The sequence below is a fragment of the Ochotona princeps genome, chromosome 22 (genome assembly GCF_030435755.1).
Source record: "Ochotona princeps isolate mOchPri1 chromosome 22, mOchPri1.hap1, whole genome shotgun sequence".
Taxonomy (NCBI): domain Eukaryota; kingdom Metazoa; phylum Chordata; class Mammalia; order Lagomorpha; family Ochotonidae; genus Ochotona; species Ochotona princeps.
In genome coordinates this window covers 17,773,384-17,798,394 of record NC_080853.1, presented here as the reverse complement: position 1 = coordinate 17,798,394, position 25,011 = coordinate 17,773,384, and the positions used below count along the sequence as shown (strand labels likewise).

At 39.0% G+C, this 25,011-nt stretch overlaps 1 protein-coding gene across 2 annotated transcripts in view; it reads left to right on the top strand.

The window, feature by feature from the left end:
• Positions 1-23,980, top strand: part of ITCH (itchy E3 ubiquitin protein ligase) — an 86,134-nt gene extending 62,154 nt beyond the window's left edge. For both annotated transcript variants that reach the window (XM_004585738.4, XM_058679823.1), the window contains exons 15-25: positions 268-340; positions 1,818-1,889; positions 3,450-3,538; positions 7,076-7,235; positions 7,410-7,543; positions 7,883-8,023; positions 10,825-10,945; positions 11,979-12,083; positions 16,113-16,209; positions 18,207-18,279; positions 21,445-23,980. In XM_004585738.4, coding sequence (XP_004585795.1) covers positions 268-340; positions 1,818-1,889; positions 3,450-3,538; positions 7,076-7,235; positions 7,410-7,543; positions 7,883-8,023; positions 10,825-10,945; positions 11,979-12,083; positions 16,113-16,209; positions 18,207-18,279; positions 21,445-21,544 — 1,165 coding nt within the window. In that variant the 3' untranslated portion in view covers positions 21,545-23,980. The remainder of the gene's footprint in view (positions 1-267; positions 341-1,817; positions 1,890-3,449; positions 3,539-7,075; positions 7,236-7,409; positions 7,544-7,882; positions 8,024-10,824; positions 10,946-11,978; positions 12,084-16,112; positions 16,210-18,206; positions 18,280-21,444) is intronic.
• The last annotated feature ends 1,031 nt before the right edge of the window (positions 23,981-25,011 follow it).

The following is a 25,011-nucleotide window of genomic DNA, read 5'->3' as shown; positions in this document are numbered from 1 at the left end:
TTGTATTAGGAATATGTTGTACCACTTATTTTTGTATTCAATTGCTAAGTACCAAGATACATGTAATATTTTACTTTCCCTGAACATTTTCTCTTACAAGTAGCTATATGAGTGTTTCAAAAGTTTGTGAAAAACGCAGTTAAGCAGTAGGTGTATTGTGCTGTGAATTCTCTTTGAAATCCATTTAGTTTTTTTATAATACATTTTTTTCTTGTGGAATTTAAAGACTCCTTCATAAATCATGCATTAACCTGTCCTCTTCCTCAGAGACAACGGGCCACAGATAGCCTATGTTCGGGACTTCAAGGCAAAGGTTCAGTATTTCCGCTTCTGGTGTCAGGTTAGTACTGGATCTGTGTCTCTATACTCCCTATCCTTTGTTATTTTCCATACATTACATAGTGATTGCTGAAAAAAATTAATTCATGAAGATGGGAGAATAAGAAATATTAGAATCTCTTCCCTCTCTTTTTTTTCTTGGAGCATATGAATAGGTAATTTGTAGCTTTCTATCTAGAAGATTAAGTTTAAAGTGTCTTGAATAAAAGATATTGTCATTTCTTCCTCAGTATCCATTGTGTTAATCTTATGGATGTCTTCAAATACAAAACATTCTATGGTGTATCAGTTGTTAAGCAGGTACTTTCATATCCAGCATTTTATATAAATTATTTTTATACATATATATTCAAACATATATACATTATATTCAGAGTGCTTCCAGTTGTGATCAACTATTTCTTGTGTAGAATCTTTTTATTAAAATAGATATTTTTATTGTAAATAAATATTTTTATTAATTTTCTTTATGGATTTAAATAAAATGTGTTAGCTGAAGTTTTTCTATGGTTACACTTTGAAAGTTTAAATTTTTGTAATTAAGTAAGCCTGTGGTGAGAGAAGAATTTGAATTGAGTTTTTAAAAATAGAAATTTTTATTTCCGGCCTGTTGCGGTGGCCTAGTGGTCCTCGCCTTAGGCACGCCGGGATCCCCTATGGGCGCCAGTTCTAGTCTCGGCAACTCCACTCCCTATCCAGCTCTCTGCTTGTGGCCTGGGAAAGCAGTCGAGGACAGCCTAAAGCCTTGGGACTCTGTACCCACTTGGGAGACCTGGAGGAAGTTCCTGTCTCCTGGGTTCGTACTGGCACAGCACCGGCTGTTGCGGTCTCTTGGGTGGGTGGTGAATCATCGGACGGAGGATCTTCTCTGTCTCTCCTCCTCTCTGTATGTCTGACTTTCCAATAAAAATAAATCTTAAAAAAATTTTTTTGGGGGCCAGGCAGTGTGGCCTAGCAGCTAAAGTCCTCGCCTTCAAAGCCCTGGGATCCCATATGGGCGCCGGTTCTAATCCCGGCAGCTCCACTTCCCATCCAGCTCCCTGCCTGTGGCCTGGGAAAGCAGGCAAGGACAGCCCAAAGCTTTGGGACCCTGCACTCGTGTGGGAGACCTGGAAGAGGTTCCAGGTTCCTGGCTTTGGATCGGCACAGCACTGTCTTCCTCTCTGTCTCTCCTCCTCTCTGTATATCTGACTTTGTAAATACAATAAATAAAATATTAAAAATTTTTTTTTTAAATTTCACTCACTATTAAGTATGCACGGGGCATATGAAATTTTGTTTCCTTTTGATTCTTATATATCAAATTGTAATTAGCTTGAATTTTCACAAATCTGCTGTTAACTGTTATTAAACATAAATTCATATTCATATAGTGTGCTTGATCCTGCCATCAAAAGATAAGTAAAACTTTCTCCTTTTGGTTTTTTGATACGCCATTGTAATGGTGAGAGTTGACTTAAGTTATTCTTGTATTTCAGCAACTGGCCATGCCACAGCACATAAAGATCACAGTGACAAGAAAAACATTGTTTGAAGATTCCTTTCAACAGGTATGGTCTCATTCACTCAGCTTGCCACTAGTGATTATACCAGGACCTCCTTTTTGTGCTTTAAACTTAATTTGGAGCTTCTTGAGTTTTTAAGTCTTAACCTTGTTGCCAGCTACATTAATATTTAGCAGCATGTAGATAGTGGAGTGTGTGTGTTTTGCTTTTGAATATCAGAATAACAAAATGTTGAATGAGTTTGGAGTTTCTGTTTTTAAGGTCCTACCTATCTGATCTTAAGTGTATTCATGAGGCTATTTTAAAATGTTTTTAGAAATGGAATTAAAAGATGAATTTATTTTGGTATAAGAATTTTGGAAATAAAGTATTTTCCACAGCTCTTTCTTAATGAGAAAAGAAAAAGATTTGTTTTTATTTGAAAGTCAGAGCTACAGAGAGAGGAAAGACAGAGATCTTGCATCCATTGGTTCATTCCCCCTATGGCCACATTGGCTGGAACTGGGCTACTCCAAGACTAGGAGCCAGGAGCTTCCTCCAGATCTCCCACAAGGGCACAGGGACCCAAAGACTTGGGCCGTCTTTCACTTTTGCTCTCTTACAACTGGTTAATCCTTGTATTGTAAAACCGTGTGGATGATTCATTATTTTCAAACATTTGTTAGTATTATTATAGTAGCTGTGGCTTCAGAATGTACCAAAAAAGCAAAGAGAAAAGAAATAAAGATGGTTGACAGCTTCTGGTAACTTTCCTTTAAAGCAGCTACTCTGGCTAGAACCTCAGTTATTAATATTAAAGGAAGATCCAGGTAGCATCCTGTTGTGTAGGAACAGACAACTTTTCACTTAGAATTTGAACTTGATTGGGACCATTTTGAGAATTATGTCACCCCCTGATCTAATTGATAAAGTTTAGGCATTGTATCAGCTTCTGTTTCTCCAGGTGTGTGTGTGTGTGTGTGTGTGTGTGTGCACGCGCGCGCGCGCATGTGTGTTTTGATGCATTTATGTGAATCTGTATAACATTGTACTGACCAAATTTGGCAAATAACTTGTTTTACAAAGAGAAAAACTAAATGACCTATCTGTTGCAGCTCAATAATGGTATTCTTCTCTAATAGACGATCCTTTTTCCAGATATTTATAATTTGTCACTGGAAATGAGTTTCTAAAACAAATTGGTTTTTATTTCCAATTTAGCCTTTTAGCTGTTTAGTGTGTACTGTGACCCAAACCTACTTAAACAAAGGGAAACAAAACATAGAAACCCCTTCCTAGATAACTGCCTAATCCATTGCAATACTCAGGATAATTCTGTACTCTAAGCAATTGATTTAGGCAACTTTGTAAGTTAATATTATCATCATCAAAAATGAATTGTATTAAGTATGTAAGCTTGGAATATATGTACTATATATAGATATGTATAATATATAGACTTAATGAAACTTTAATGTATTTTTGTATGTGTGATATTCACTAGACCATAAATACTGCTTTATGACATGGGAAATTGATAATACTTACGAAGGGAGATATAGAATCTGGAAGTGGTAGAATGGTATTTCCACAAATCACCAATTCTTTTACTTTACTGTTTTATAGATAATGAGCTTCAGTCCTCAGGATCTGCGAAGACGTTTGTGGGTGATTTTCCCTGGAGAAGAAGGTTTAGATTATGGAGGTGTAGCAAGGTAGTGATATCAGTACTCAGAACTTAGTTACTTTCTTCCAAAGGTATCACTGTACTTTGCTTGCAAGTATTTTCTCGATTTTAAGTTTTAGGGAAATGTAGCAAATTATTGTGTCTTCATTTTATTGCAACTGTGAAATTTCAGCAAACACCAATTCAGCACTTTTGACATGATTGGTAGTTCACTTCGTCCATTTAATCCTCAGGATAACCCCGGAGATACAGTTCTTTCAAAGGTTTGTAGAGGGGCCTGGCCTGATGGCTTAATGGCTAAAATCCTCACCTTGCAAACAGTGGTATCCCAAATGATTGTCCCAACTGCTCCACTTCCCATCCAGCTCCCTGGTTGTGGCCTGGGAAAGCAGCAGAGGCTGGCCCAAGGCCTTGTGACAACCATGTGGGAGATGCAGAGGAGGCTCCTGGCTTCTATTTGGCTCCACTCCAGCCATTGTGGCCATGTGGGGAGTGAACCAGCAGATGAAAAATCTCTCCTCTCTGTACATCATCCCTTCCAATAAGAATAAGTAAATCTTAAAAAAAAAAAAAAAGAGAGAGAGAGAGAGGTTTATAGAGTTACGTAAGGCACACAATAAACTGTAGGGCCTGAATATAAACTTTGCATCATTTAATGAGTAAGCAGTGTTCATTCAACCATCTCATGTTTATTCTAAAGAATACAAAAGCCCTACATACAGTAATCAGATTTTCCCCAGTAATATGATATTTATGATAGTTTCTCAATTTCCAGCTGAGATTGTTACACCATGAGGATGTAGATGACTGTATAAAATAGGAGTTGAAAGTGTTTTCTATTGTTTTAATTTTCATGTATTTGCATTATATTTGAAAGGCAGAGAGAAGGGAAATCCTCAGTCTGCTGGTTCAGTTCTCACTTGCCTGGAACCAGGAGTCATACATTCATGTGCATCTCCTGTTGCAGTGACAGGGACCCAAGTGTGTCTCCCAGGGTGTCCATCCTGCTGAAACTGGATCCAGAACGGAGGGACTGGGACTCTAACCAAGCATTTTTATTTCATCTGGGATACAGACGTCTCCAGCTGTTTCATAACCATGTAACCAAACACACAAAGTTCAGAGTCTTAATTCTGCTTTATATCGGAACTTACTCAAACCCTAGAAGATAGTCTCAAGCAAAAAATTGCTTGTTCCGTAGCAGTGTATCACACCAGGTTAGAATTTGAGTGAGGCAGGCATGCCTTCATCCCATGTCCCAGCTTCTGCGCTGTTAATGTAGACCTTAGGAGGCTGTGGTGCAGGCTCATGCAGTCTTTCCTGCCACTCAAATGGGAGAATTGGATTGGGTTCCTGGCCCTGGACTTTCTGGGAGTATACTAGCAGATGGGAACTATCTATCTCTCTTCTCTCTTTCTCCCCTTAGCAGTAGTCGTTGGAAAACAAAGGCTTTGGAGTAAAGACTGAATTTGATGGATTTTTTGTTTCCTTTCCTCAATAGTATGTACTTGAACAAGTATCACCTGTGAAATTTAATGGTGTATAGTAATACCTACATTTCTAGGACTATGATAAAAAGTAGAAACAGTATTTATTAATGACTTAATCACAGCCTGAATCTTTGTGTGCTCACTAACCAGACAGTATGTTTTAGTAGCTCTTTATGTTGTGTTTGGAAATTCAAATAACATGTCTCTGAAATAAATGAAGTAATCACAGATAAATAATACATATGGATTACAAGTTCAGAATGGTTAGGGAGGAAGGCAGTCATTCCTGATTGCTGATTCCTGATGAGAAATTGATGAGCAGTTTGAAGTTTTCTGCAGAGGACATGAACTAAAAGGAAGAGGTCTTGAACACAAGTGGAGACCACACATACTGCTCTATATCTGCTAAGCCAGACTCACCTGTATTACAGTTAGAAACCATAATGTTAGTATAGCTTGGTCTTTTTTTTTTTGTAAAGATTTATTTATTTTATTACAAAGTCAGATATACAGAGAGGAGGAGAGACAGAGAGGAAGATCTTCCATCCAATGATTCTCTCCCCAAGTGAGCCGCAACGGCCAGTGCTGTGCCGATCCAAAGCCGGGAACCTGGAACCTCCTCCAGGTCTCCCACACGGGTGCAGGGTCCCAATGCATTGGGCCGTCCTTGCCTGCTTTCCCAGGCCACAAGCAGGGAACTGGATGGGAAGTGGAGCTGCCGGGATTAGAACCGGCGCCCATATGGGATCCCGGGGCGTTCAAGGCGAGGACTTTAGCCGCTAGGCCACACTGCCTGGCCCGTTCTTTTCACAGCATTTGTATTAGAACTTCTCAAAAAAAATTTCTTTTAAGATGTATTTATCTTTGTTGGAAAGGCAGATTTACAGGGAGTAGAGAAGGATCTCTCATCCACTGGTTCACTTCCCAAGTGGTCATAACGACTAGAGCTCAGCCGATACAACGCCAGGAACTTGAGCTTGTTCCAGATCTCCTATTGAAAGATGATTAGGAAAATAATGAGCAGCCTCACCGATGCAAAGCTATAATCAACTGTATACCTGTGAGAAAGCTCCAAGAACTCAGGGATAAGGTTCTGAAGCAGTTGGAACAGAGAGGCATGGCCATAGCAATTCCTTAAGCCTGAAGTTTTGATAACAGATGAAGAGAGGTACTTCTTGCATGTGCTCTTTAATTATTAGTAGCCTGCTAGAAGAACACACTATGTATTCATTGACATCCCTGCCCCTTGCGTGCAGACACGAACACTACATCCTGTTCTAAACCCTCCATCGTTATGCTTATGTGACACTCAGTCTTTTAAAAATCTTTTGCTGTTAATGAACTTTGGCTATTGACCATCAGTCAGTAGTACCTGTGTATAATTATTGGCCCTCTGCACCAAGTACACTCATGTGGATGCAGGATCCCAAGGCACTGGACCGCAGTCCTCAACTTGCACGTGCCGAAATCTTAAATGAGCACCAGTTCGTATTCTGACAGCTCCACTTCCCTTCCAGCTCCCCGTTTGTGCCCTGGGAAAGCAGCTGATTCAGTGGACAGAGGATCTTACTCTGTGTCTCCTTCTCTCTGTAAATCTGCCTTTCCATAAAATAAATAAATACATAAATAAATAATTTTAGGAGAAAAAAAGGAAACTAACCAGCTAGGGCCAACCATGATGCATTAAGCTATTACCTGTGGTGCTGGCATCCCGTCTAGGCTCTGGTTCAAATTACAACTGCTCCACTTTCAATCCAGCTTCCTGCTAACACACTAGGAAAGCAGCAGCAGGTGACCCAAGTCCTTTGTTCTCTGCTGCATTCACGTAGGACAGTAGGAAGACTCCAGGATCCTGGCTCATCACTGTTCCAGTTTTGGGGAGTGAACCAGTGGATGAAAGATGTCCTCTGTGTAAATTGGTCTTTCAAGTTAAAACAAATGAATCTTTAAAAAAAAAAAAAAGAAAAAGAAAACGAGCCAGTTGAGTAGATTTGTTGGTGGTGGTACTGGTCTTTGATCTGTTGGCATGATTACTTCTATGATTTTTTTCATCCTAAATTTTCTTTTGATTTCAGAGAATGGTTCTTTCTTTTGTCACATGAAGTGTTGAACCCAATGTATTGCCTGTTTGAATATGCAGGGAAGGATAACTACTGCTTGCAGATAAACCCTGCTTCTTACATCAATCCAGATCACCTGAAATATTTTCGCTTTATTGGGAGGTTTATTGCCATGGTAAGTGCAAGTGAAGAACTGTGTTTTACTGTGCTAATTTAGCAATGCTGGATTTTCTTTCATGTGTCAATACATAGTAGAATTTTTTCTAGTGAAGAATTCATCTAAAATTTTGAAATAAAATGACTATTTAATAGTTGTCTTAAATAATATTATGTTTTTTTTTTTTCATAGGCTCTGTTTCATGGGAAATTCATAGACACGGGTTTCTCTTTACCGTTTTATAAACGTATCTTGAACAAACCAGTTGGACTTAAGGACTTAGAGTCAATAGATCCTGAATTTTATAATTCCCTCATCTGGGTTAAGTAAGTTCATTGCATTTAATTTTTAAAATACAAGAAAACAACAGCAAAAAATGTGATTTATTTGTTTTCATTATTGGATTGGTAGCATATCCAAACTAAGCTTATATTGAGTTATTGAATTTGAATGATCTGTATGTCAGACTGTTTACTATTCAGCATAAGTTTTCTAGAAATATGCCCAAGATTTTCAGTAGTAATGTGACTCTAGAGAATAATCGTCCAATTTCTTGTGTTTTGATGTTGAAGCTTAATGTTGTTAGCTTAGAGTAGTTCTTTAAGGAATTTTAAATTGTGGTTGAATTAGCAGTTATAAAAATTGTACTAATTTTATTTGTGCAGAGAAAACAATATTGAAGAATGTGGTTTGGAAATGTACTTCTCAGTTGATAAAGAAATTCTGGGTGAAATTAAGAGTCATGATTTGAAACCAAATGGTGGCAATATTCTTGTAACAGAAGAAAATAAGGAGGAATATATCAGGTGAGAATGCTTTTCTTGGAATATAGCCTGTTGATAATTGCCTGGTGCTGGAGGCCAGCTCTGGCCGAGTTCAGAGCTGGAGAAGGGTGTGTGGATTTGGCGGGAAAAGAGGCACACAGTTGGTGCCCTCTACTAACAGCTCAAGAAGCTTTTTTATTTATTCAAGCGCATTACAAGCTTCAACACAAACATTTAATTGTTCTGTTTTTACTTCATGATTAAGCAGGTGTTCTTAAAGATAATTTTGCAAAATACTGTGTTTGTTTCCTTCAAGGCACACTATTATTCATTCTTTAGTAGTAGCCATTGGGTAACAGCCAGGACTCCAAGGCCAAGGCACATGGCCGTTACCTACTAATCAGTAATATGCTCCTACTACATTTCTATTTCTACAGCTTACCTATCAGTTAATGGGAAAAAAAGATCCTTGACAAAAGTTTGAAATATTAAATCTCCCTACAATTACAGGCTCTACAACCCCATAAACAGTCAAACAATAATTAAAAACGTATCTCTTTAACATTAATAAAAACATCTTGTAATTACTCTGGCAAAAAAATTATAAAAGTCACTGAAACAGATACATTTTCTGTGCTTTAAATAAATTGCAAAGAAAGGCTAGCCTTTAAGCCCACAGTAACTGTATTTATCACCATAGCAGTATCAGCTCCTTCTCCCATTGCTTCCATTAATTTTTAGGATACATACCCAGCCATTTTCCAGAAGGCATGCTACTTGTCTGGGCCAGGTTCCAGAGCAATAGTTAGGCACACAATAAGGGTTGCGGAAACAGCACGGGCTTAATTGTACTACTGTGTGTATTAATTCTCATTAATTGTTAAAGATTCATTCACCAAGACATTATCAGTAACATTAACTCCTAAGCTCACATCAGTTGCAAAAACTCTCTCAAGTGGACATACAACAGTGCCTCAGTAGATTACAGAATTCTTTTTTTTTTTTTTTTTAAAGATTTATTCATTTTATTACAGCCAGATATATACAGAGGAGAGACAGAGAGGAAGATCTTCCGTCCGATGTTTCACTCCCCAAGTGAGCCGCAACGGGCCGATGCGCGCCGATCCGAAGCCGGGAACCTGGAACCTCTTCCGGGTCTCCCACGCGGGTGCAGTGTCCTAATGCATTGGGCCATCCTCAACTGCTTTCCCAGGCCACAGGCAGGGAGCTGGATGGGAAGTGGAGCTGCCAGGATTAGAACCGGCGCCCATATGGGATCCCGGGGCTTTCAAGGCGAGGACTTTAACCGCTAGACCACGCCGCCGGGCCCTAGATTACAGAATTCTTAGCGGCGTGGTTGAGTGTCCATGCAAAGGGGGTGAAACTGCATTTAGGTGGCTGGAGAGACATCCTCCGGGCCTTGCCATACAGCTGGAAGCTCCTTGTGGCCTTGCAAACAGAGGAACTGCTCTCTTTACACCTCCATATTGTCCATACCCCCTGCATGGACTCCAGCATCCTAGAAAGTAATAGATGATATTTTAAAAATTTGCTTTTCCATTGATTATTACCCTATGTTGGCATTTATTTCTTCATTTCTAGTTTCAGCCCAGAAGTGGAAATTATAACAATAGGAATCATCCTGAGTTACTTTCAAATCAGTTCTGCATTTAAACATAGCAACAGATAAAATTTATAAGTAAAATTGTTTATTGTGTGTTCAATCTGATGTTTTATTTTAAAATTTATTTCTATTTATTGGAAAGGCAGAACCACAGAAAGAGGAATCCTCCACTTGCTGGTTCACTTCCCAAATGGCCTCAATAGCCAGAGCTAAGCTGATCCGAAGCCAGGAGTGCAAGAGCCCAAGGAGCTGATCCTTCTGCTGCTTTCCCAGACCACAGGCAGGGAGCCAGATGGAAAGTGCAGCAGTGGAGAACTGGTGTCCATATGGGGTGCTGGTGCCGCAGGTGGATTTAGCTGTTGAGGCACCCTGCCAGCCCTTAATTTGATGCCGTATATTAACTCATTGGTCTCAGGAGTTACAAGTTCATTCATATCTTCGCAACACCAGTTATATTCAGCGGAAGTTAAATTTAACATATATGCTTTTTCTCATTTTTTGGTTTTGTTTATTTAAAAGGCAAGGCAGGTCTGGCGTTGTCTTTTGATAAGTAAAGCTGCTGCCTACAATGCCTCTTTGTATCCCAGCCGCTCCTGCTTTACCAAGCCATTATCAGGGAGCTGGATTAGAAAGTTAAAACAGTTGAGATACATATGGGATTGTATGAGATGCCAGTACACAGAGCATTAACCTTATGATTTTAACTCTTTTAAGATGTGTGTGGGGGTGTGTGTATATGAAAATTAGAAGAAAGGCAAGGTTGAAATATAGAATACAGTACAAACTTTCATTCAAAACCAATTACAAGGAGGAAGAGAAATAAAAAAGATGAGACCATATGTGAACTTGTTTTAGATCTAATTAAGTCATGGATTCCATCAGGATGGTAGGGATTTGAGCACTGATTTTTGATATTATGGAATCACTCACTGTTTTGGTGCATTATGGTTTGATTTTGTTTTGAAAAAGAGACCTCATCTTATAGAGACAATACAAAATAAATATTTGTTTAGAATGGGATTATATCTGTGGAATGAGTAGGGGCATAGATAAAATAGGATTGTCATTGTGTTAACTTTCATGCATGTACAAAGCAGCTCCTTTATATTCTATTGTTTTTGTTTATTTGAGACTTTTCATAGAAATGTTTAAAAAAAATCAATCATCAGAATTGATCACATATTTAAACCTTCTGATAACTTTTATATTTCTTTACCAGAATGGTAGCTGAATGGAGGTTGTCTCGAGGTGTTGAAGAACAGACACAAGCTTTCTTTGAGGGCTTTAATGAAATTCTTCCCCAGCAATATTTGCAATACTTTGATGCAAAAGAATTGGAGGTACTGAATATTTCTTCATTTTCCTGCATCATACTGATAAAATAATATCTCTAGGTTTCACTTTTTAATCTTTACAGTGGCAATAGTATTTTTTTTTATGCTGGCAAGATGTTTTGAAGTATCCCCAGTGGTAAAAGAAAGCATGATATTGGCTGGTGCTGTCACACAGCTGGTTAACTTGCTACCTGCAACACCAGCATCCCATATGGGTACTTAATTTTGCTACGTTTCTGATCCAACTCTGGAACTGTGCCTGGCAGATATAGTGGAGATGGACCAGATGTGTGGGGCCCTGACGTTATTTGGGAGAACCAGAGAGAATTCCTGGTTCCTGGGTTTGTCCTGACTCTGCTCCGTCTCATGTGATGAATCAGCCATGTGGAGGAGCTCTATCTTTCGCTTTCTTCCTCCTCCTCCCTCCGTGCACAGGCACATGTGTATATATGCTTCTCTCTCATTCCCTCTTTCTCTCTCTCTGAAGTAAATAAGAAAACAACAAGAACGGCATGGCTTATCTAAAGATGAAAGAATATCATCCCCATGAAAAATATTACTGTGAATGCTTCTCTTTGTCCTCTTTTATAAATGGATGAGTTAAAATCCTAATGACATCATACATGGTAATTCTTCATAGTTCATTAATATAGATAGACCTTTTTTTTTTCCATTTTACTTTGAAGGCACAGAGATTTTCCATCTCCTGGTTTACTTTCTAAATTCCCACAATAGCTGGGGCTTGGCAGACCAAAACCAAGAGCACAGGGACCACTAACCGGAGCCTGTCAGGACACATAGAAGCAAGAAGCTGAATGAGAACCAGGGGACTCAGACTTACAGTGGACACTGCAGTATGGGATGCAAGTGTCTGAAATGATGTCTGACGATGACAAAAACCTGACCTCTAGATGAAATTCTTGGTGTATAGTTTGTTAGCTACACATGCTGATTAATATATTTCTTTAAAATTTGTGTCTAGTATTTTATTGTGTACAAGTACCTAAAGAGGTTGTGTTTTATCTTTTTTATCCCTAAGGTTCTTTTATGTGGAATGCAAGAGATTGATTTGAATGATTGGCAAAGACACACCATTTATCGTCATTATACTCGAACCAGCAAACAAATCATGTGGTTTTGGCAGGTTTGTCTCTAAGTTTCTTCTGTTGTTATACACAGTTTTTAAAGATTGTTTACCATATATGAAAATAAGACATCAAATAAAATAGATCAATAAGTGCACACCTCTCCTGCGTATTATAATAGTTACAGATTATAACAGCATTCTTTTAATAATTTTTCCAAATAAGCGCATACCTTGTACATTTCTCAGAGTGTAAGATAATTCCATATAATGAGACTTACCTGCATTTGATTTAAATATTTTCAGACTTCTGTAGAACTATTCAAAATGTTATTTTCATCCTTTCATTAAGAATTACATAATGTTCAAGTGCAAAATATAAGAGATCTGTGTTAGTGTCATAATGATATCTCAAAAAAAGTATTTCTGTTAGCACATGAAAGTTCTTATACTCATTAGAAAAGTGCAAATGAAAACCAGATTGAGATGCCACTTTATTCACATTAATATTATTTTTAAATATTGAAAGTAACAGTTATTGGTGAGGATGTGGAAAAATTAGAAACCTCATGAATTGTTGGTGAACATATAAAATAGTGCAGATCTGTGGAAAAAAGTTTAAACATAGAATTAACATTATTCAGCAGTTTCACTCCTTGAAATATACCGAAAAGAATTGAAGGCAGAAATTCATGTGTTTGTTCATCAGTGTTCATAGAAATATTCAGTATCATAAAATGGCAAAAAGACCTATCCATGGGTTACTGGATACGTTTATCTACTGTATGAGGGATGCTGTCGTGTATGTTTGTGGTGAAATATTCATTCTTTTAAAATGAATGAGATTTTTATAATGCCATATCAATAAAGTAATTTAAAAACTAATAAGCTAATTTAAAAACTAAATTTCAAAGTGAGAAAAAACCAGAAATGCAGATCACTTAGAATTCCATTTATTTGAGATTCTTAGAACGGGCAGATTATCACAGACACAGAAAGTATATCAGTAACCAAGAACTTCTGGGAATGGGAGTCGGAAAACAGGTTTAATGTCTACGTGCGTAATTTTTGTTTAGGGTGATGAAAAAGTTTTGGGAATGTGGTGATGATCACACAAAATTTTGATTGAATGCCATTGAGATGTCCAGATAAAATGATTTTATATTTTATTAGAATTAAAGATGTAAATTGAAAAAATTTTGTAGATAATAAGAAATTCATGTGAGAAATTCAAAGATGAACTGGATTTCTACAACAAATAAGGATAACATTTTAAAATAATATAGCTCAATGGGAGAAAAAAATATTTCTTATAAAATATACTTGACTTTACATCTGAATATGGTAATCTGTTTACACAGTTAATATACATCCCCTTAAAACAAAGCAGATGGAAGATCTTTCTCCTTCTCTCAGTAAATCTGACTTTCCAATAAAAATACATTAAAAAAACTAAAAATGAAGAGGAAGCAAGAAATAATGAAAATTGCAGCAAAATAAATGGATTGAAATTGAAAAACTACATATTGTAACATTTTTTAAGATTAGAGGGCCTGGCACAGTAGCCTAGCGGCTAAAGTCCTCACCTTGAACATGCTGGCATCCCATATGGACTCCAGTTGTAATCCTGGCAGTCCCACTTCCTATCCAGCTCCCTGCTTGTGGCCTGGGAAAGCAGTTGAGGATGGCCCAAAGCCTTGGAACCCTGCACTTACGTGGGAGACCTAGAGGAAGTTCCTGGCTCCTGGCACAGCACTGACCATTGCAGTGACTTTGGGAGTGAACCAATGGATAGAAGATCTTCCTCTCTATCTCTCCTCCTCTCTGTATATCTAACGTTGCAATAAAAATAAAATAAATCTTAAAAAAAAAAAAAAAAAAAGAACAGACTTTTAGGCAGACTAGCAAAGGAAAGCAAGATGGAAAAACCAAGTAAAATCAGATATGAAAAGGAAAACATCCTAAGAAACTAGTAAGGTGATCTCTAATTGATAAACCGATCCTTTGATCATTATGTGGTGTTCTTCCTCTCTTAGTATTTTTCATGTCAGAGTCAATGTTACCTAAGAATGGCTACTCCAGCTCATTTTTCTTTTCCATTGACCTGAAATATCTTTCTGTCCTTTCACTTTCAGTTTCTACATATCTATGTTGGTGAGATTTGTCTCCTGTAGACAACAGATAGATAGGGTTTTTTTTTAATCCAGTCAGCTAACCTTTATTGATGAGTTGAAGCCATTTATATTCCTTCCATCTCTGTCATACCCAGATGTGAAGATAACAGTGCAGTATGCATCTCTCTATTTCCAAGTAAAACATGGAGTCCCAATGAAACTGCTCAATATATCTTGACAATAGAATACTAGACGCTTCCATTGTCCATACCTACAATGTCAGGATACACTTAAATAGCAGAATGATGGACTTATGACTGCTTATGAAGGACTATACTAATGTAATAATAATGTAGAAGAAATCAATGGGGGGGGGATCTCAACCTGTGTAACTATCAGAAAATAATAAAAAACAGAAAAACCACTTGGCTAAACCAAAGTGAGCATTTAGCCTAGCAGTTAAGTCATTCGCATCCCACATTGTGGGATGTCTGATGTCTGACTCCACTTACTGACCCTAGCTTCCTGCTACTGTGGACCCTAGGAGGCAGTGGTGGTGGTGGGTAATTGGGTTCTGCCACCTTTGTGGATTGAGCTCCTAGCCCCTGGCCTCAGACCTGGCTCAGTCTCTCTCTCTCTCTCTCTTTTTTAAGACCTGGCTCAGTCCTTACTTTTGCAAGCATTTTGGGAAGTGAACCAGTGATGGGAATTAACTGTTTCTGTCTCTTGAACAAATAATTTTCAAAAATGTATTTGACTGCATCAGAGTAATGGTGCTATAGGTTACAGACATTCTCCTGAAGCCTAGTGTTTTTAGTAAGAATTGTGAGAAAAACCCACACAACTCTGGTCATGTATAGCTATACTAAAACAAAGGACATTGTGAAATCGTTGGACTGTATCTAGATCAGAATTATGCACTTTATTCATTTGTTCATAAAACAAAAAAATCTGCATTGATGCAAGCTATGTGTCATGAATCCAAATGTGCTTTTAGACTGGCAGATCTTGTGGAATGGGGATTTGAGGGTGCTACCACAGAAGAGCTTACATTTTTATAATTCATTTGCAAATATTACAGTGAGAGAAAAGGGGAGAGACAGAAAGAACGGTCTGATATCTACTAGTTCACTCTCCAAAAGGCCACAGTGTTTAGAAATGGACTGGTCTAAAACCAGGAGCTTCTTCCATATCTCCCACGTGAGTTAAGTTGGGCTATCTTCTAGTGCCTTGTCAGGCAGATGAGCTGGATCGGGGGAGAGCAGCCATGACTTGAAGTGACACCTGAGTGCTATGCCAGCACCACAGACTGCAGCTTTACATGCAACACCGTAGTGCTGACCCCAAGAGGAGCTTTTTTTTTTAAAGATTTACTTATTTTTATTGAAAGTCAGATTTAAAGTCAGATTTACAGAGAGAAGGAGAGAGAGAGAAAGATCTTTCATGCACTATTTCACTCCCCAGGTGGCCGTGATGTCCAGAGGTTAGCTAATTCGAAGCCAGGAGCTAGGAGCTTCTTCCAAGTCTCCCACACGGGTACATGTCACAGGCTCTGAACTATCCTTTACTGCTTTCCCAGGCTACAAACAGGGAGCTGGAAGGGAAGTGGAGTAGCTCAGATATGAACCAGAGCCTATAGGGGTGCTGGCCTGTGCATGGTGAGGACTTTAGCCACTAGGCTACCATGCTGGGCCCAAAAAGGGCTTATTTTGATATGATTCGAATAACAGGCTCTGGGGCCCTAGATATTGTTCTCTTAGCTCCCTTTAAGGATGAGGTCCTGAGGTCTATGTAAAGAAAAGTGAATTTGGTTTAACAAACATGGAATTGCCTGTTTCATCGATAGTCAAGTCAGTCATTATCTAGTACAACTGAAACCAGAGTTCCTTTAAGACTTGAAATGGTGTGTTGTATTTCTTATTAATGTCCTTAACATAGCATGACCTATGTATCTCTTTAATTGTGCTTTTAACAGTTTGTTAAAGAAATAGATAATGAGAAGAGAATGAGACTTCTACAGTTTGTTACTGGAACCTGCCGATTGCCAGTAGGAGGATTTGCTGATCTCATGGGTATGTAGTAAAAAGGTCATTTTTCCTATCCTGAAAAATTGTTACCACTGCTTTTAGATAAGTGTATTGGCAGGTTAAAAGAAGTAGTAAATTCAAGAATAACCATTTTTTATGCTTTTTATTGCATTTTTGAATTAATTTATACATTAATTACATTGTATTACGTGACAGTTTCATAGGTACTGGGATTTTCCCCACCCCTCCCCAAACCCTCCCCCCATGGTGGATTCCTCCACCCCGAAGAATAACCATTTTCTTAACTAGTCAGTTACCTTGTGTTTATGTAAACTTTTTTTTTTTTTAAGATTTATTTATTTTTATTGAAAGGGCAGATTTATAGAGAGAAGGAGAGATAGATCTTCAGTTGCTAGTTCACTCCCCAGTAGCTGGAGCAGTCAGAGCTGGGGTTATCAAAAGCCAAGTGCCAGGAACCTCTTCTGGGTTTCCCAGAAGGTGCAGGATCCCAAGGACTTTAGCTGCTTTCACAGGCCATAAGCTGGGAACTAGATTGGCAGTGGAGCATCTGGGACACAAACCGGTGTCCATGTGGGATCCTAGCACTTACAGGTAGAGGATTAACTGTACCACCACACCAGCCCCATAAATTATTTATTATTATTATTATTATTATTTTTTTTTTTTTTTTTTTAAGATTTATTTATTTGAAGGGCAGATTTGTTGAGAAAAGGGGAGATTGATATTTGACCACAGTTCACTCCCCAAATGGTGACAACTGGAGTTGTATCAATCCAAAGTCAGGGGCTTCATCTGTGTCTTCCATGCAAGTGCAGGGGCCAAAGGACCTGGGCCCTGCTCTGCTGGGAGCTGGATGGAACGTGGAGCAGCCGGGACTAGAACTGGCACTCAGGTGATGCTGGTGACTACAGATGTGGAGGATTAGTCTTTTGAGCCACAGCATGTCCATACACACAGCATGTAACTTCTTTTTTTTTTTTTTTAAAGATTTATTTATTTTATTACAAAGTCAGATATACAGAGAGGAGGAGAGAGAGAGAGGAAGATCTTCCGTCCGATGATTCACTCCCCAAGTGAGCCGCAACGGGCCGGTGCTGTGCCGATCCAAAGCCGGGAACCAGGAACCTCTTCCGGGTCTCCCACGCGGGTGCAGGGTCCCAATGCATTGGGCTGTCCTTGCCTGCTCTCCCAGGCCACAGGCAGGGAGCTAGATGGGAAGTGGAGCTACCGGGATTAGAACCAGCGCCCATATGGGATCCCAGGGCTTTGAAGGCGAGGACTTTAGCTGCTAGGCCATGCCGCGGGGCCCAAGCATGTAACTTCTAAGTAACTTTTTGGCCTTTACTCTTTCCAAGTCTTTGATCCTTGGGGCACAGTGTGTTAAGCTGCTACTTTCAGTACTTATATCCCATGAGTACAAAATGTCCCAGCTGCTCTCTTTTCCAGTCTAGCTCCTTCTAATATGCCTGAAAAGGCAGCAGAAGATGAGCCCATGCACTCATTTCGGAGACCCAGAAGAAGTTATTGGCTCCTGACTTCAGATCTGTGCAGCACCGGCCGTTGCAGCCACTTGGGGAGTGAATCATCAGATGGAAAATCCTCCTCTCAGTCTTTCCTCCTCTCTGAATCTCTGACCTTGAAATAAAAAATAAATATATCTTCAACGAAACAAAAAAACAACTGATAATGAAATACAGTAATAATAGTAGTACGAATTTGTATTTGTGTTAGGTTTATTTGAATGAGAAATGAGGAAATTTTTTTGTGCACAGCAGTCCCAAACATTGTATAATACATGTGCCCAGTTCCATTCATTATGACCAGTAATAGATATTTCCTTGGGAGCAGTAAGTGGGCTGTTAGAAAATCACTACATCTGCAGTGCTGAGTGTGGACTTTGGGTCAGGTCAGTCGATTTGTTGATTCCTGCACATTCCCTGCTTATGCTGATACTGCTGGGTTGGGGAGCACATTTTAAGAATCACTGCACCAATGATCTATGTATGGTTTTGTTGTTTTAGGGAGCAATGGACCACAGAAATTCTGCATTGAAAAAGTTGGGAAAGAGAACTGGTTACCCAGAAGTCATACATGGTAAGGTTTATTGAGGCATAATTTATATATCATAAAATGTACCTGTTTTAATTCCAAGATTCACAGAGGATTTAAATCATTACTACAATATAGTTTTTTGGTTTTGTTTTGAGATTTATTTATTTATTTGAATAGTTGAGCTATATAAATGGAGGAGTGATGACAAGAAACATCTTCTGGTGCCATGGCCTAGCGGCTAAAGTCCTCGACAGCTTTCCCAGACCACGAGCAGGGAGCTGGATGGGAAGCGGAACTGCCCCATCTGGAATCCCGGCATGTTTAAGGCGAGGACCTTAACCACTATGCTATCACTGCAGGCCCTCATATATAATCTACATGCCTTTGAACTGAAGCCATTAAAGTGCATAATTCAGTGATTTTTAGACTGTGTATAGGTTATACAACCATCACCAGTATTCATTTCCAGAAAATGTTTTTATCCTCAAAATGAACTGTACCTATTTAGCAGTTACTCTCCATTTGCACTCCTATAACCACTTTATTTTTCTCTGGTTTTTCTACTATGGTTTTTCTGCCTGGTTTTTCATACAATTGGAATCATACAATTTGTGGCCTTTCATGTATGCCTTGTTTCATATAGTATAATTTTTGAAATTTTTCCACATTGCAGCACATACCAGTATTTCTTTCCCATTTTATGGTTGTGATAAAAGATATATGACATGGGGGCTAGTGCGATGGCTAACAGTCTAATCCTCTACCTGCACACTTCAGCATCCCATATGGGCTTCAGTTTGTGTCCCAGCTGCTCCATTTCCCATTTAGTTGCCTGCTTAGAGCCTTGGAAAGCAGCAGAAGACAGCTACAATCCTTGTGATCCTGCATCCAAGTGGGAGATGCAGAAAAGCTCCTTGCTCTGGCTTCAAATCAGGTTAGCTCCAGTCATTGTGGCCATTTGGGAAGCGAACCAACAGATAGAAGATCTTTTTCTCCTCTCTGCAAGTCTGTCTTTCAAATAAAAAGAAATAATTATTTTAAAAAATATATACTTATATATGCATATAACATAATATGAACTATATATATATATAAATAATTTTTTAAAGTGTTATTTATTTCAAAGAAAGCTTCTGAGAGAAAATGAGAGATCTTTTATTTGCTGGTTCTTTCCTCAGATGGCCCCAATAACCAGGTTAGGCCCAACCAGAGCTCAGAGCCAGGAGCTTCATCTGGATTTCCCACATGAGTGGCAGGAACCCAAACACATTAACTGTCTTCATCTGCTTTTCCCAGGCCTTCAGCAGGCAGCTGGATCAGACATGCTGGTACCCATAAGGGATGTTGGCATCGCAAGCAACAGCTTTACCGCTGTGACACACCACTGACTGTACTGGCCTGTTGATGTCTTTTAATGACAGTAGTACCACATTGCTGCTATCATTGTAGTTTTGCAGAAAGTTTGAAATTGGGAGGTATTCATTCTCAGCTTGCCCATCTCTGCAAAGAATTCAGCTAGGGGGACCGGCGCAGTATCCTAGCTCCTCACTTCCTCCGTTTGCATGTGTCAGGATCCCTTATGGGTACCACTTCATGTCCCAATTGCCCCACTTCCCTTCCAGCTCCCTGCTTGTGGCCTGGGAAGACAGTTGAGGACGGCCCAAAGCCTTGAGACGCTGCACACGCGTGGGAGACCTGGAAGAAGTTCCAGGCTTCTGGCTTCAGATTGGCTCACCTCTGGCTTTTGCAACTAGATGGGGAGTGAATCAACAGATGGAAGATCTTCTCTGTCTCTCCTCCTCTCTCTGTATATCTGACTTTCCAATTAAAAATAAATAACTTTTTTTTAAAAAGAACTTGGCTAGGATTTTCTATGCAATCGTAGATCAGTTTATACAGAATTTTGCCATCAACACAACATAATGTCTCCTATCTGTGAATGATAATGTCTTCCCATTTATTAACATATAATTTATTTTAGCGATGTTTGACAGTTTTCATTATAAAAATCTTATACTTTGTGGTTAAATTTATTAAATATCTTATTCTTTTTGACTTTTTGTTTTAATTTGAAAGGCAGAGAGACAGAGCTCTCCCATCTAATGGTTCACTTCCTAAATTCCCAGAAGAGGCTGAAGCCGTGTGCCAGGAACTCCGTTTGCGTCTCTCCAGGGGTGGAGCCATCTCTGCTACCTAGCTGCATTAGCAGCAGCTAGACTCAGGAGAGAGCTAAGACTCAAACCCAGGCACTCTCACATAGGATGCAGGCATTGTTTTTTTTTCTTCCCAAAGATTTATCAGGCTAGTGATGTGTGTAGGGATTAAAGCTGCTGCCTGCAGCACCAGCATCACATGGAGTCCTGGCTACTCCACTTGCAATCTAGCTTACAACTCCAACTTGAGAAAATTAGAGATTCCCCCCCTCCAAATGATTAATTTGAAGGGCAGAGTTACAGACATGGAGGGATATAGAGAGTTCCTCCATCCTCTGGTTCATTCCTCAAGTGGCCACAATGACTAAGGCTGGACCAGTCTGAAACCAGGAGCCAGGTGCTTCTGGGTCTCCCATGTGGCCTCAGAGTCCCAAGCTGTTACTTTTCCCATGTGTACTGTGCCATTCCCTGTCTGACTACAGAGTGCATGTATTGACCACTGACGAAGGTTTGGGTGCATAGAGAAGCCTAGGAGGGCTGGCATTTTAGTGAATATATGCCAAGCACCTGACACTGTGACTTGGTAGAAAGCACGAGAGCACTTTGCTTAAAACCTGGTGTCAGAGCTAGAATTTGAACCCAGTTTTGTCTAACTTTAAAATCGTTGCCATGTGACAGTGCAATGGTTATGTCAGAGGGGACGTGGCTCAAGTCTTGGCTCCTTTGCTTCCTGCTAATACATAATCTGGGGAAATGCCTGTGATGGCTCGAGTTCTTGGCTCCCTGCCCCCATACGGGAGATGGTGGTAGCTCTTCTGGACTCTGGATGTCAACCTGGCCCAACCCTGATTCTTGTGAGCATTTTGGGAGTAAATTAGTAGATGGAAGATCTATCCCTCTGTCTCAACCAGTAGACGGAAGATATCTCTCTTCCCTTTGACTGCCTTTAAAATGAAAATTAATAAATGAAATTAAAGCCAGTGTTGTTCTACAGCACTGTCCATGTGATTCTTTGTGCAGTTCCTTTTCTCAAGCTTACAATTTTTACTTTCAGTTTTAACCGCCTGGACCTGCCACCCTACAAGAGCTATGAGCAATTGAAGGAAAAGTTGTTGTTTGCCATTGAAGAAACAGAAGGATTTGGACAAGAGTAGCTTCTGAGAACTTGAACCGCTGAAGTATAAGAACTTAATTGCAGTGCTTGTCCTTTTCCTTCTCTGCCTGTTGCACATCTTGTTGTAAAATTGGACTGTGACTTTAGAGAGTTATCTGAGTGTAAGTAAATTGTCTCCCAGTGATCTGGATTTCTATTCAACATTTCCAGAAATCTTATTTGCAAATGACTAGTGACACTTAACATGAGACTTAACAGCAATGAATTCTGCCCTGTCTTAATTACACTAGGTTGTTTCCTTAACAGTTTTAAATTTGTGTCCAAAGTCTCACTTGGGAGTAGGGTTTTGTATTTTAGAGATCTGCAGATATGCAGGGAAGTTCCTTAGTTACAGCAATATACAAGATCTTCCTGTTAAGCCTCTTTCTAAGGGGTATATGTTAACACAAGTTAGCTCCGCTTCTGGGATGTGAACAGACACAGAGCTTGGGCTCTTCCTCTGTTTCAGCCTGGCCTGACTGTTGTTTTCCTTTCTTCAGCATGAATCCGGGCATCAGTTTGATGTTATTCATGGAAGTGGTGCAACAGTCTTGCATCTCTCTACAAAGTAGCTTTGTCTAATTTCAGGGAAAAACTGGTCCTAGCCCACAAATGACTTCATACCTCTCCTAGTTTCCAAGTTTGATTAATTGCCTTGAAACTACTAAACTTTACAAACAGTGTTAACACCATGTTTCCTTCACTGTTGGTAAAAGTTAACCTAGAGTTGGAATTAGCTGAATTCATCTGAGTTCATCATTGAAGATTTTTATGGTATTGTTATTTAATCATAATCTGACAATTTCAATTATGTTTAATTATTGTTAAGGTATTCAAGTTGTAACCAGAGTGTTTTTGTAATGCAACCCAGAAGTCAGTGAAACAGCCTGTAAAATTATACTTTCATTTCGGAGGGAGAGCTGTGATACTGGCTCGAAAGAAAAGATGGTAACTTCTAGTAATCATAGAAATACATTTTCTGCATGAATAAATTAGAAGTCTTCAAATTTATCTATGGCCATACCACCCTAAACACACCCAATCTTGTCTGATCTCGGAGGCCAAGCAGGGTAGGACCTGGTTAGTGCTTGGATGGGAGAAGTCTTTAAATTTTTCATTTCTTTGACACATGGTGGAGTGACCATTTCTGTTCTTCACATTATAGTATATTGGGTTGATATTCCTTATCAGCAATATTCTTTTACCCTCAAAATTTTTAGCAGGTTTTCCTTTTTGCCCATGACTGCTTAACTTAGACTGTTCCATTAGTAACTGATTAATGGTACCTTGGACTTTTCCATAGGTAATTTTTTTAACTTGGCATAGCTTAGGCAGATAAGTTGGCTACTGTCATAAAGTTGACTTCATGGGCAGTGGGATGAAGCTTGTATCGGCAGTCCCTGTCACAGCTGGTCCCTGAGGACAGCCTTCTAACTGGTGTAACAGAGACTGTGACCTGTTCCAGTGTCGGAGCAGGAACAAGCAGCAGTAAGCCCAAAATAAACAGAGTAGGAGATCCTGTTTCATGTGGAAAGAAAAATTATTTATTTCTAATGATTCTTCCTGTTTACACCCTAGAAAAACAGAAATATTTTTAACTTGTGTATCTGTCTCTAAGACACTGCCATCGTAAAGCAGAGACTTGCATGCGTGAACCGGTACCCTCATTCAGAAATTTTCAGTGATAATGGGGATATTAGGCTCTCCCTGATACTCTTATTTTATTCCACATATCTGAGAAAAAGTAGTATGTAGTCCAACCCAGAGATCAGTGAAGCAGCATGTAAAATGATACTTATATTTCAGAGAGAGAGCATTTTTAGAGTTTCTAAAAGTCCTAGTTGTTTCCTGAAATAAGGACTGTGCCTTTTTTTTGGTAGGGGAAAATGCTGTTGCTTCGTCTTACAAAGCAAATGTCTGCCAACTACCCACTCCTTACATAAGTCTGAACTTTGGTAATATATGGCTATGGCTATTGAGACTTCCTGTTGAGGTGGATTCTCATGCTACAAGTAGTTATTCCAATATTTACTAGAGATTTATGAGAGTAAATTAAGAGATAATGTAAGAAAGTAGGTGGGTTTTTTTTTTTTTTTTGGTTCTATATAATGCTTCATGATTCACTTAGGAACCTAGAAATATTGTGTGAAAATGTATAAATATTTCCCAAAAGGCTTTCTGCCCTATATTTTTAAAATACAGAATAGCTATATTTGAAGTAGTCCCAGCCCTAGTTCTATAGGGCTTGGCTATTTAATATTTTTATGGAAGAAATGTTTAGTTCTGGAAAAGGTAAATGCTTGTATATATTTTTGCAGCCTGGGATCTCCCCTACTCCATTTTTTCCTTTAATTTAAATGGCCACATGTATATGTCTTCCCTGCTGTGTTAAGAAAATGGGGGCTGGATATCCCAAAAATCAGAGGTTATATAAAAATACTGCAAATAGACAGCAAACATAAATGAAATTTTGGTCCAAACTAAACATTTGGAAATAGATTTATTGTAAGTGTTTAATTAGAGCTTTTCTTAAATCTGAACTAAATTGCTTTTTAAAAGTCTTTTTTCTTTGTAAGCATTGTAAATGCTAATAAATCCTGGTTGGGTTTTTTTTTTTTTTTACTGCATGTTACATTGCAATAAAAACAAGGTAAATGAGCAATTGCCTTATTCTTCTGCTCTTTTCAGGGGTTGGGGAAAATAGTGTTTCACAGCCTGGGTCAGGAGGGAAGGGGCTCACTGTGTGATCAAATGGAGTGATTTAAACTGATCTGAATGACTTTCTGCTCTTTTATGATTCCATGTCAGTGCAGAAGGAGCCAATTTCATAATACTTACAATAACTCTATTTAAAATTCAGGTACTGATTTTCATGAAGAGATTGGCATGCCAAGGTCAGTTCATCCGAAATCTAATGAAATGTAACTCAGCTACCCACAAAGGTCTCATCCTAAATAAACCATGTCAGTCAAGCCCACTCTGCCACTTTTTAGTTGATCTGGTTGATAATCTGAAGGCTTGTCAAGGGTGACTCATGAAGTGAAACCTTTCCTCAGTGTTTATTCCTCTCCTTGTCTGGGCTGTTACTCCATCCTTCTAAGCTCCTCTAGAGTTAACTACTTCTATTTAGTTGTATTGGTATCTCCAGCCCCCCCCCCCCCCCGCCGCCTTTTTTTTTTCCTCTGAAAAGATTACAATACTGCTTGTTTGGGTATGCTTTCATTAACTAAAAACAGGAAATAGTCGCACTGGATTGTGTATTACTGTATTGGAGTACCTTTGTTTTCTTGGGCTATTTTTGTATACTCAGGTAACTCTACAAATATGACAGAGAGCCAGGGCTTTTTTAAAGTTCCTTTAGGGAGTTGTTGGTTCATTTGCCTTTCCTGAAAAGATGTATTTGTTTACACTTAAACTATATGGACCCTCATTTACACAGTTCATTGTTAGTCTCAAGAAAGTTTTCCC